The sequence below is a fragment of the Sinocyclocheilus grahami genome, unplaced genomic scaffold, assembly GCF_001515645.1.
Source record: "Sinocyclocheilus grahami isolate Dianchi unplaced genomic scaffold, SAMN03320097.WGS_v1.1 scaffold633.1, whole genome shotgun sequence".
NCBI lineage: Eukaryota > Metazoa > Chordata > Actinopteri > Cypriniformes > Cyprinidae > Sinocyclocheilus > Sinocyclocheilus grahami.
Window position 1 is genome coordinate 932,896 of NW_015505812.1, and position 11,804 is coordinate 944,699.

Genomic DNA, 11,804 nt, shown 5'->3' on the forward strand with positions numbered 1-11,804 from the left:
TATATATATGCATTTATACACACACACACATATATATGTTTATTTGTTTGTTTATTTATTTAACTATACCTTTTATTTTGTTACGCTTTTGAATGGCTTTTAATGGAGGCTTTTTGGGCCCAGAGAGGAAAATGTTTATTCAATAATAACTTGTTTTAGAAGACTTCCAAATTCCAATATGTTTTATTTTATTTTATTGTATATACCTTTTCTGTGTTTTTTGGAATTTGACTGCTTTAGTGACCTGGAAGAGATATAAAAAATTTAATAAATAAATGCTTGCTTTTTAATGCATTATGATGGTTTCAGTGTTATTTTAGCATTATACTATTATAGTTTTTGTTAATATTTTGAATTAGATTTTATTTTTATGTTTTCACTTTAATATTTTAGTACTAAACGAAAATTAGAATTTGACTGCTTTAGTCTACATTGTATGGAAAACCATTTTTCTATTCTATTCTATTCTATCTGTTTGTTTTTCATTCAAAAAAAGAAAAGTCACACGGTTTGTAATGACGTGATGGTTAGTAAATGCCAAAATACAAATTTAACCCTATTAAGCCTACATGCCGTTTTGATTCTAATAGTTTTAGTAGAATTAATTTCAAGAGTTTATAACTCAGCGACATCCCAAAAACATCATGCTGAACTCCGTCACCTTCGGTTAAAACTCAAACCTCATGAATCAGTTTTCAGGTGCTTTTTTACAGAGAACGTAATGAATAAATCATAAAAGATGATCATGGTGATTTACACTTTTAAAATAAAAATAAAACACCTAACCCTAAATGCACACACAAAGACTGATGTGGAAGGCATGAGAGATGCTGTGGCGCCCCCTGTGGAGTTTGTTTGTCACTGCAGCCTGTCAATCAGATGTTGTTTCTTTGATCACCTACTTGTTATACAGCACTATGTCCGGCTTCCAGATGAACTGCGCCGGTATCCGCATCGAGGTGATGTTCTCATAGTCTGCGGGCCTCCAGCGGAGCCGGTAATCATGCCATTCCTAATGGAGAGAGGGGCCGTGATTAAACGAGCTGTCAGGAATCAGGATGAGTCAGAGCAGGACAGAGAATCGTGTTTAACAGGGAAACACTCACTTGTTTCACCCACACATTCGTGGTCATCATTTGATTTTTTTCATCCTGGTGAGGGACATAAAGCAATCATGACATTTAATGCAACCACAGCCACACGTTTCATTATAACACAGCATAAAGGTTTGGCTATATTGTTATTGTTATATTCAGTGTTGGGGGAACACATTACAAGTAACGCGAGTTACGTAATCAGATTACTTTTTTTCAAGTAACTAGTAAAGTAACGCATTACTTTTTAATTTACAAGAGAATATCTGAGTAACGTTTTCAGATAAGTCACGCAAGTTACTTTTTTTTTCCTCCAATGTATTGACTGACGGCTCTTCTGTCGCCATGTTGAGAGAAATCAGAAGATGTTACTGTAGTTCTAAAATAAATATGAATATGCATTAATTCATCTCACTCACACACACAGATTCAGTATTCCTCAAAATGAATAAAAATAATGCAACTCAGAATATGACGCAAACCTGCAATAATTAAATCTTAAACAACACAAATGTATTGGAATATCCATATTTATTTAAAAAAAAAAAGACATTGCATTATGACAAGAATATGACGCAAACCTGCAATAATTAAATCTTAAACAACACAAATATGCTTTATGTATTTAATCCCATTCTATTAACCAATGTCTTTGCTTCTGACCTTCGATGATCCAGTTCAACCGTACTAATAAGCACAAATTACTTTGTTTATTGCTGAAGTGTGTTGAAATGTCTTCTTCTGCATTCTACTGTACTTTCCCTTCAGCCTGAGGTTTATTCATTTCACTTTTGGTGAGAAAAGGCTTTTATATTCGCCAAAAATAGAACTTTTTTATTTTAAAACCAAACAAGCAAGCCCTGTCCAGATTTAAAAAGTAACGCAAAAGTAACATAACGCATTACTTTCCATAAAAAGTAACTAAGTGACGTAATTAGTTACTCTTTTTATGGAGTAACGCAATATTGTAACGCATTACTTTTAAAAGTAACTTTCCCCAGCACTGTATATATTGTTTTGGTGATCGATCTGTGAAATATATAAGTGTTATGCCATTACAACACTACAGTAAAATTGTTTATGAAGAAGTAAATCCCGTTATCAAACCAGAAACATAATATTTAAGAAATAGTTTTTAAAATATGCTTATTTTATTTTATTTCACATTGCATAACGTTTTTTTTTATGGTTTTAGTTTAACTATAATAACTCTTCCCCTTTGGAATTCTATTTTTTGGCATAATAATACAAAAACAAATACATTTTAGCATTCATAAAAATAAACGATTAAATAAATAAATAAAGCATGAAACAAATGAAATCTATTTAAAAAAAAAGACATTGCATTATGACATTTCCATGTTTTTTTTTTCTTAAAAACTTAAATTCGGCTTCAATTTCTTTATAAAAAACTGTAAGAAAATCCAACACATGTGAAGGAATTTTCTGTATTCACTTTTTATGGAATACATTTTTTTTGCTTTTTAAAATAAAATATAATATAATATAAAACTATTCACGTATCGACCTTATTTTTAATGTAAGCGCAGGCGCAGCCGTTTGTAACTCAAAAGTGTTTATGTTACAGAATAAGGTGGATATACTAGTTACAAGTTTAAAACATAGGTTTATGTATTTTAAGTTCTAAACCAATGTGTTTGAGAGGACAGGAAGATGTTTTGATTACATTAGTAATATTTCAGCCAGCTGTTGGCTTATAGAGAAATACATGTATTTCCTGCAGAAGAGATTGTACCACATCAATGAGCTGGGCGATGGACAGCCCAAAGCGGACGTGAACCACATCAGTGATGTTCTGAACCGGACGGGCCAGTTTACTGTATCCTGTGAGCAGAAACCTCAGCAGACGGTCTTCAGCCGGAACTTCACCACAACAGACTAGACACGGACAAGACACAAACAAAAATCTGTCTGCACAAGGAAATGCACATACACAAGATCAGATATAAGTCAGATATACAGTATAGAGATCAAAAGGGGAACCAAAGTCTGCGATCATACGTCAGAGAGATCAATTTATGGACTCATCAAACAAGCAGAAAACATAAATAAATAAATAAAAATCATCCAATCAGAACAGTGAACAGAAAGGGAGGGTCGTTTTTATTAATATTTTGAATTAGTTTATATTTTTATATTTTATTTTTTGTTTTCATTTTAGTTAAAGTTTTGTCATTATTATTATTATTGTTGTTGTTATTATTATTATTTTAAAATATGTCTGTACTGGTTTTATGCATTTATTTCAAGTTAACTTTAATTCAAGTTAACAAGTCAACCAACTTGTTTTAGTTAAGTTAAACTTAATAAAAATAAGATGATGCTGCAATAAAATAAGTTTTTTTTGTTTATATTTTATTCTGTTTCAGTTTACTTTATATCCCATAAACATTTGTTATTATTTTAATTTGAGTTAATTATAATAACCATTATCTGCTTTCTGTGCTTTATGAAAAGTCTATTTAGTGTATAATAATGCAAAAATAAATAAATTTGATCGTTCTTAACAAATATTAGAATAGAATAATAAACAGTGCTTTAAACTAATTAAATCTATTTTTAGAACAATTAATTTTTCTTTTTGCATTGTGACATTTTCATTATAATTCATGACAGGTTCATTTCTTTTTCGTAAAAATATAAATTAGGCTTCATTTTCTTTAGAAATGAATAAAAAGTCCATAAAAATACAGCACCATGTACCATGTTATCATTCCATATTGATTTTTCATAGGAATTTTATCTGTATTTTCAATGATGTATCTCATTGTTTTATGTTAAATGGTTGATGGAAATGTCTGAAACTTAATGGAAAAATCTCTGGCAATTTTCCACCAGAACTTAATCAGTTTTCTATGGATTTTTTCTTTCACGGTGAATATATAAATACATCATTTCATTTTTTTCTTCTTCTGGATTTTGGGACGAAATATGACCCAGATTTTCATAAAATGCATTAAAAATATTTTTCGACATGAATGCATTCCTTGTTGCTTTAGTGATGTGTACTCTGAAGATGCAATGCTTTACCTTGAGGAGGATAAAACAGCAGAAGGACCAAAAGATGAGGACAGCGAGGCATGATCAAGCGTCTTCAGAGGATCTTCAGTGTCCTTGATCTGTTTTTTTTGTCCTGAAAACTTCCAAAAGCACTTTCTTTTCATCTCATTCTGTCCCGCGACTCTCAGAACGACCAGAAATCCATTCAAACCACGTCACAAAGAATGAAAATGTCTCCACACTTTCAATGAAGAGCTCAGGTGCATCAGTTTATCTGCTTTAATTTCGCATGCATTTCAGGAAAAACACATTTCTATGACAGAATCATCTCATTCCTTCAAAATAAATGTCTTCACTGGAAGAAAACCTCTGAAAAACACACATTAAACAGCATTCCCTGGAGAAAAAGGACTGCCTTTCTTTTAGACACTCAGCATCCATTCAATGCATCTGGGACCTTCGGACCCTTCGGCAACATCCGGCTGCATTCACACAGAGCACATCAGTTCATCTGCATTCACAGTCTTCATCAATGTCACACTCAGCATCCATCACGCTTTACATGACACAATGCCCCGCCCACATCTGATCCTGACATTGTAGGTCATGCTAAATGTGATGTTTTATCTCACACTCATGTACTTCGTGCACATATTCATGTGTAAGTGCATGTGTGTGCAAGATTTATGTGCATATTTACACTTCAAGAGGCTGCTAATGGACCAATTCCATTACATACATGACAAGCTTCCGCTTTCACTAATATGAATGCAATAATAACCCCACAAAAACATGATCAGGTTAGAAAAAATCTAAACAAAAAAACCCTGTCTCCAACACCTGAGGAGTCAATTTAGACTTTGACAATCAGCAAATTCAAAAAGACATTGTATAACCAGCTTTTATCTAAAAAAAATGTAAAATAGAATATACAAAAGACATCAAGAGAAACCAAACAACAATGTGCCAAAAATAATTGGCTCTGCACAAACATGAAAAAGTGAAACCAGGATTGTTTTGCATTCAATATGAAGTGAACTGCATTGCAATAATTGCACTCAGAGATTGCTTTAAAAAGGTTTGACAGTTCATTTGGAGCATTCACATGTACACCAACATTCCTGCAAACCACGCTCCGAACAAATATGCGGTTAGTTTGTTTGATTCATTTTTTTATAGAAGAATTCATATTAGCTTGTAAGTGACCCCAGTCACAAATAAAATGGACGGAATGAGATCTGAGGCCAGTTTTAAAGGCAGAAGCAATGTAATTGAACAAGAAAAGACTAATGCACCCATAGATGGCAGACATGGACAGCATGGTTTCTGAGAAGAAAATCTGGGATCTTTTTAACTTTTTGTGCTGTTAGTTTGGTTTGTTTAAGGCAAGACGCTTCAGGCAAAACCATTGTGTTTTCATGCACAGATCAGTTCTGAGATTTTGCTTCCATAACTTGTCTATGTTCAGACAAGTAGAAAGAAAACATCCAAAATACACTTGTTTTACTACACTTAATCGATTTGCATCTGTATTTCAATTTCCAATACATACTGAGTTTTTTCTTCACTTCAGCAGCACTTCCTTCAGATTCCTACCTATAGTTTTTTTGTTCATATATCATTTGCCGGATTTATATAAAATAGTATACCTAAAAACATGGTGAAAATGTATTTTCTTTCTGGCCGTTGACAGTATTTTCTGATTGAAAATATTCAAAATCATCACTTTTAGATTACTTTTGACCTAACTCATTTATCACATTGAATTGAATGAAATTATTGCGTAATTTATTGAGAACAAAAAAGAAACATTCTTTATTATCAACATCATGAAATGCATTAAACATTAGCGCAGGGTTTCCCAAACTGTATATTAGTGGTAGGTTCATTTAGAAAGGCAAATTTAAAAAGAAAAAAAGATTAGGTTACTCTAATCTGACTATGAGCCTTTAAAAACTAATATAATCTAATTACAAGTACTTTATTTTTGGAATCTGATTATGCAATCCAGATTACATGTAATCAGTTACTAGCCAGCACTTCTTATAATCTCTACATTACATCCTCAACAGATAATATAACTAATTAAACTATAAAGCCTATATTCTGTTAGTAAGCCACTATTCTTTATTTAAATTTTTTTTTTGCCAAATCTGCCAAATGATTTGTATTTTGAAAAGCACTTTGTAAACTCATTTGAACTGTTTGAAGCCCTTCGTTAGTTATGTAAAACATCATTAGATGAACATGAACGACAGCAGCATTTGAACTTTATGATATACAAAGTTTATTGTACATTTGCCCATGAGCTCATGGATCTGAGTGACTACACGACGGATATGCTACATAATAATCAAAAGCTATATAGATATGGCATTCAGCGGTTCAAAACATGCCGGCAAGCATTTACTTTTCTTGAGAAGAAAAATAAAAGACAACAGTGCTCATCATTTGTGAAAAACAACAATCATGGATTTGATCCGAGACTGTCGAGTAAACATAGGTATGATGATAAAATGACATTAGCTAAAGCCATTATGTGTGTGTTAGCTGTAAAACAACATTTCTGTCAATGTGAATCGCATAAGTGCCACTTACCACACATAGACAAGAAACTTAAGGCTTGCAGGATTTGTGACATGCCGTGTAGTATCACAAACTTTCCTTCTGCTGGATTCATGCACTCTTCTAGAGAAAGCCATTGCCGCCACGGAAATAACAAATAAAAAGGTAAATGTGACTTTTTATATCACAATTCTGAGAGGAAAAGCCCAAATTGTGAGATATAAACTCAGAATTACAAGACAAACTCTGAATTATGAGATATAAACTCAGAATTACAAGATAAACTCGGAATTATGAGATATAAACTCAGAATTATGAGATATAAACTCGAACAGAATTGTGAGACAAACTCAGAATTATGATATAAACTCAGAATTATGAGATATAAACTCAGAATTATGAGATATAAACTCAGAATTACGAGATATAAACTCAGAATTACGAGATATAAACTCAGAATTACAAGATAAACTCAGAATTATGAGATATAAACTCAACTCAGAATTGCGAGATATAAACTCAGGATTATGAGACAAACTCAGAATTATAAGATATAAAACTCAGAATTATGAGATATAAACTCAGAAATATGAAATATAAACTCATAATAAACAAAAAATTATAAGATATAAAATCTGAATTATGAAGCAAAAAGTCACAATTACCTTTCTTATTTTTTATTTCATGGCAGAAACGGGCTTCCATAGATGACGAATAATGCGGTCAACCTGGTTTCTGAGAAGTGCCAAGCTAAGATTTCTTCCTCAAACAAGCGTTTAACATTCAAAAAGCTAAACTTTTGGTCATCTTGATTACATTTTGGGAGTAAAAGCAAGACTAGCAACTTTTTTGTTAAAAAGACCATGACTTTTCCCAGCCAAGTGTATGCTGGTTAGTGCTGGTCATTCTGGTGATGCTAACTGACCGCGTGAGTCCTGCTGGTTAAACGAATTAAAAATCCTAGTAGTGCAGAATCACTAATACCACATATGCAGTTAACAAATGCATCTAAAGCAAAGATTTACTTGTTTACTCGTCCTTTCAGATATCGCAAACCTGTCTGACAGATTCTCGTGCCGCAGAAGCTGGTTGTGTTGATCTACAAAGTATGTGAAAGTTGGGAGTCTGTACAGTGAAAACAAAATGACGGCATTTAGAAATACATTCACAAACATTTCAGGACCAAACTGACCTCCAGTAAACATTTACACACAACAGGAACAAAACCGACTGCGTTATAAAAGATGCCAAAGGCAATTTAGCAAAATACAGTAGATTCTTTGGAAAACAAAGTGAAATCAAGCAAGGCAGCTGTGACGATGTTCAACTCAAACCACTGAACTCAACTGTCCCTTACAAACAAGTACTGTGGTGTTACCGTAGTACAGTGACGGCAGAGAATACCATATGAGGGTACACCAAGGTACTTCAAAGAATACCAGGGTATTGACGTAGTGCTTTTGTTGTAAGTGATTTTCAGCTTCAGAACTGCCACATGACCCAACTGAACCAATGACTTACATCTATATGTCTCTGTTAGGGTAAATGATGTTCAGTGGTCATTTACCACAGTATTCTAACTGTACATTATGTAATTATTGTATGTTATATTAATCCAGTACTTAATTCTGCTGCTTTTGCTGAATTTTAAGCATTTTGCATTCAAATCGGGGAGGTCGGGGCTAGTTGTCACATGGCAAAAAGGGTTTTAAGTAAAAAGTGAAAATAGCCTACACACCAATGGTTTTTCTCTAGCTATTTTTGTGTTTGTTGGTTTGTTGCTGTGTTTTTTATTTAGATAGCATTACGTATTTCAAACAAATGTATTTTTAACATCACTATCAGAAGGAGGTTCCCTTTGTGGTAGTGTCACAACATGCCCCATTATACACTGTAAAAATTATTTTTCAAGTGCTGTTATTGGAGTATGTTTTACAAGAGAATACTTTTTCAGTCTTTCTACTTCCAAAATGTCACATTTAATTCAATGCAACTTGCCAATTATTGTGAAATTTACTAGCAATTTCTGAGTGAAAAGTGTTAAATTCTACACCAATTGTTTTCATAAGTTTGATTTTTCAGCAAATGCATGAACTGATAAAATGTAAACCTTGCATGCAATGTAATTCTCATCGGATAAAAGCGTTTTCCAAATGCATGAACGTAAATTAACAATTTTTCCTGAGCAACAGCGTTTTGTAAATCAAGACTTTTAGAATTTTGTCTGTAAATAAATAAGTCACCGTGTGACAACTAGCCCCGGTCTCCCCCATCTGTCCAGCACAAGCATTAAAGGGAGCGTTAGAGAAAGACTGCGGCGAATGATACGGAAGACGGATGATGTGAACGAGCTATCCCCTTTGGAGATGTGCAGTCTGCATGTGTGCTGTTTAACACATATGGATGATTTCTGCAGGAAACATACATTAAATCCGGTCAGCTGTCCGGTCTCGATACAGACATTTTTGTTCAGTATGGTTTCAACCAATAAAACAAACCATAGAAGGCAACAGAACATCAATTACATTAGAACAAGGCAAAACGACACGGTGCATTTCTCATGTGCTCTCAGTAAATTAGTGCATTGAAAAGAGTATTTATCCCTGTTTCATGAGTGAGATTCAATTAACTAACAAACTAACTAAATGATTAGTTCATGTTCAACTTTATACTACATCTGGCCCTCATGTTTTCTGATGGCATGTTTTAGAAAATGAGATGATTTTTTATGTCGAATGATCGTGACGTAACAAGCAGACATATTATATTATTAAACGGATACTTTTGTTGTTACAGAAATAGTTTTAGAAATTGCTTTGGAAGGTTTAGTATCTTTAAGAAAAGAAAAATATTGGCAGAAAATAGGCTTATTTTCATCATTATTTCAAGAAGCTGTTAATTTGCGGTATGAAATTAACTTTAAATATACAATCTTACTAAATATTCCTAATTTATTGACATGCAAATTATTAATTCAGGGAGTAATAAAAAACTGTAAACTTGAGAGAAAGTGATATTTTATATTTCATATGTACTTGAAGTGAATTTCCTAACCATGGTAATTAATTAAGGGAATATTGTGATCAACATTAAGTGACCTGCTTTAGAGATGTTTTCAAATTCACAAGCTGTCGTGAAGTACATTCACAAGCGAACATGGACGACACGGTGCTACAGAGACATGATTTAAAGCGATAGTTCACACTAAAATCTCAATTCTCTCATTATTTACTCACCCTCATGTCAATTATCATCAAACAACGACTTATATTTCACTGATTTCATAATTTCAGAAGACTTGCAATATGGTACTAAGTCAAATAAACGACCTTTCTATAAACTAGTCTTCCTGTAGCAATGCTAAGGTTTTGGGTTCGAATCCCAGGAAAGCAAGAAACTATACAACATGTGTTGAATGTAGGGCTGCATAATGAATTGTATTTTAATCGTAATGACAATTTCTGCTTCTCCTGATTTAGTAAGCATAATCATTTGTGATATTTGTCTGCTGGTTATTTATCCAGAAAACATTTGATTTTAATTAGTCATTTCTGCTTTCTTGCATTGGTAACAAGCTTCCACAAACGTTAAAGGTTGTGGTTGCCAGATCAAGATTGAAATCCGCCAATCAGAGCTTTTCTTCATAAATCGATACATTTCTTGCCTGGTGGTTTATTTAATCTTTATGTGTAAAGAAACGAAAAGAAAAAAAAACTATTTTTTTCAGGCCAAAGCTTTAAATATATGCTAAATATATGTTGTAAACAGCGAAGCTTAATGATTTTTGAAAAACTGAAAATGATATTTTTGAAATTGAAAATATATTTTGTTTACAACAATATTTAAAAAATGTATTACAGGGGAAAGAAAATACATTTCAAATGTCACATTTAGGCTTTATTCAGTATTTAATTTTCTTCAAATGTGATGGATTTAAATATATGGAGGGCAAAATATATTTTTAAATGCTTTTAATAAAGTTCTATTTTAGCAAATATATTTTTTGGACATTTTTTATATTTTCAAATTTATTTCAACATTTTATTTGATTTTCTTTTCTTATTTTTGCTGTATGGGAATTATGTGAGTTGACATTCTCTTGGTTTGTGCTTATGTCCGAGTACAATAATTTTGATTAAATGTAAAAAGTAAATAAATAAAATGAAATTATTATTAATCGTGACTGTATTCTTTGAACAGTATAATTGTGATTAACTGTTTAACCATTGTCATGCAGCCCTACTTGAATGCAATGTTGCATTGGATAAAAGCATCTGCCAAATGCATAAACGTACCTTCATGATATTTTTATGGTGCTTTTGAGTAGTTTTGGTTCTTTTGGAGCTTGACAGATGCAAAAACTGTCCTTGTTTGAAAAAGATTTCTTCTTTTGTGTTGCACAGAAGAAAGCAAGTCATACCGTTTGGTGCGACATGAGGGTGAGTAAATAACGACAGGATGTTTGCGAGATTTTTGAGTGAACGATCCTTTTAACCAGCTAACGATGTGAAATCAGTGAGACATTCTTAAAGACGCAAACGCACCACATATGTGACCCTGGAGCACAAAAGCAGTGTTAAGTCGCTGGGGGATATTTGTAGCAATAGCCAACAATACATTGTATGGGTCAAAATTATCAATTTCTCTTTTATGCCAAAAATCATTAGGATATTAAGTAAAGATCATGTTCCATAAATATATTTAGTAAATTTCCTACAGTAAATATATCAAAACTTCATTTTTGATTAGTGATATGCATTGCTAAGAACTTCATTTGGACAACTTTAAAGATGATTTTCTCAATATTTAGATTTTGTATTTTTTTTTGCACCCTCAGATTCCAGATTTTTCAAATAGTTGCATCTCGGCCAAATATTGTCCTATCCTAACAAACCATACATCAATGGAAAGCTTAATCATTCGAATTTCAGGTGATGTATAAATCAATTAAAAAAATGACCCTTATGACTGGTTTTGTGGTCCAGGGTCACAAATGAAATGCTAAAGACTCTCCCAGCGTCTTTCACGTTAAAATCCATCCTACTCCAGACATGAGCCGATGGATAAGCAAGTGCTCGGCTCGCAGAAGCCACTGCATTGCATCTTCACTGCGTCTTGCCGTTT

General features: G+C 32.8%; 1 protein-coding gene across 1 annotated transcript in view; it reads right to left on the bottom strand.

Moving 5' to 3' along the window:
* Positions 1 to 4,386, bottom strand: part of LOC107558154 (neuronal acetylcholine receptor subunit alpha-4-like) — a 7,811-nt gene extending 3,425 nt beyond the window's left edge. Inside the window, exons 1-4 of the mRNA XM_016241777.1 lie at positions 4,146 to 4,386; positions 2,851 to 2,993; positions 1,107 to 1,151; positions 903 to 1,012 (exon numbers count right to left, since the gene is read on the bottom strand). Coding sequence (XP_016097263.1) covers positions 903 to 1,012; positions 1,107 to 1,151; positions 2,851 to 2,993; positions 4,146 to 4,197 — 350 coding nt within the window. The 5' untranslated portion in view covers positions 4,198 to 4,386. The remainder of the gene's footprint in view (positions 1 to 902; positions 1,013 to 1,106; positions 1,152 to 2,850; positions 2,994 to 4,145) is intronic.
* Between the last annotated feature and the right edge of the window lie 7,418 nt (positions 4,387 to 11,804).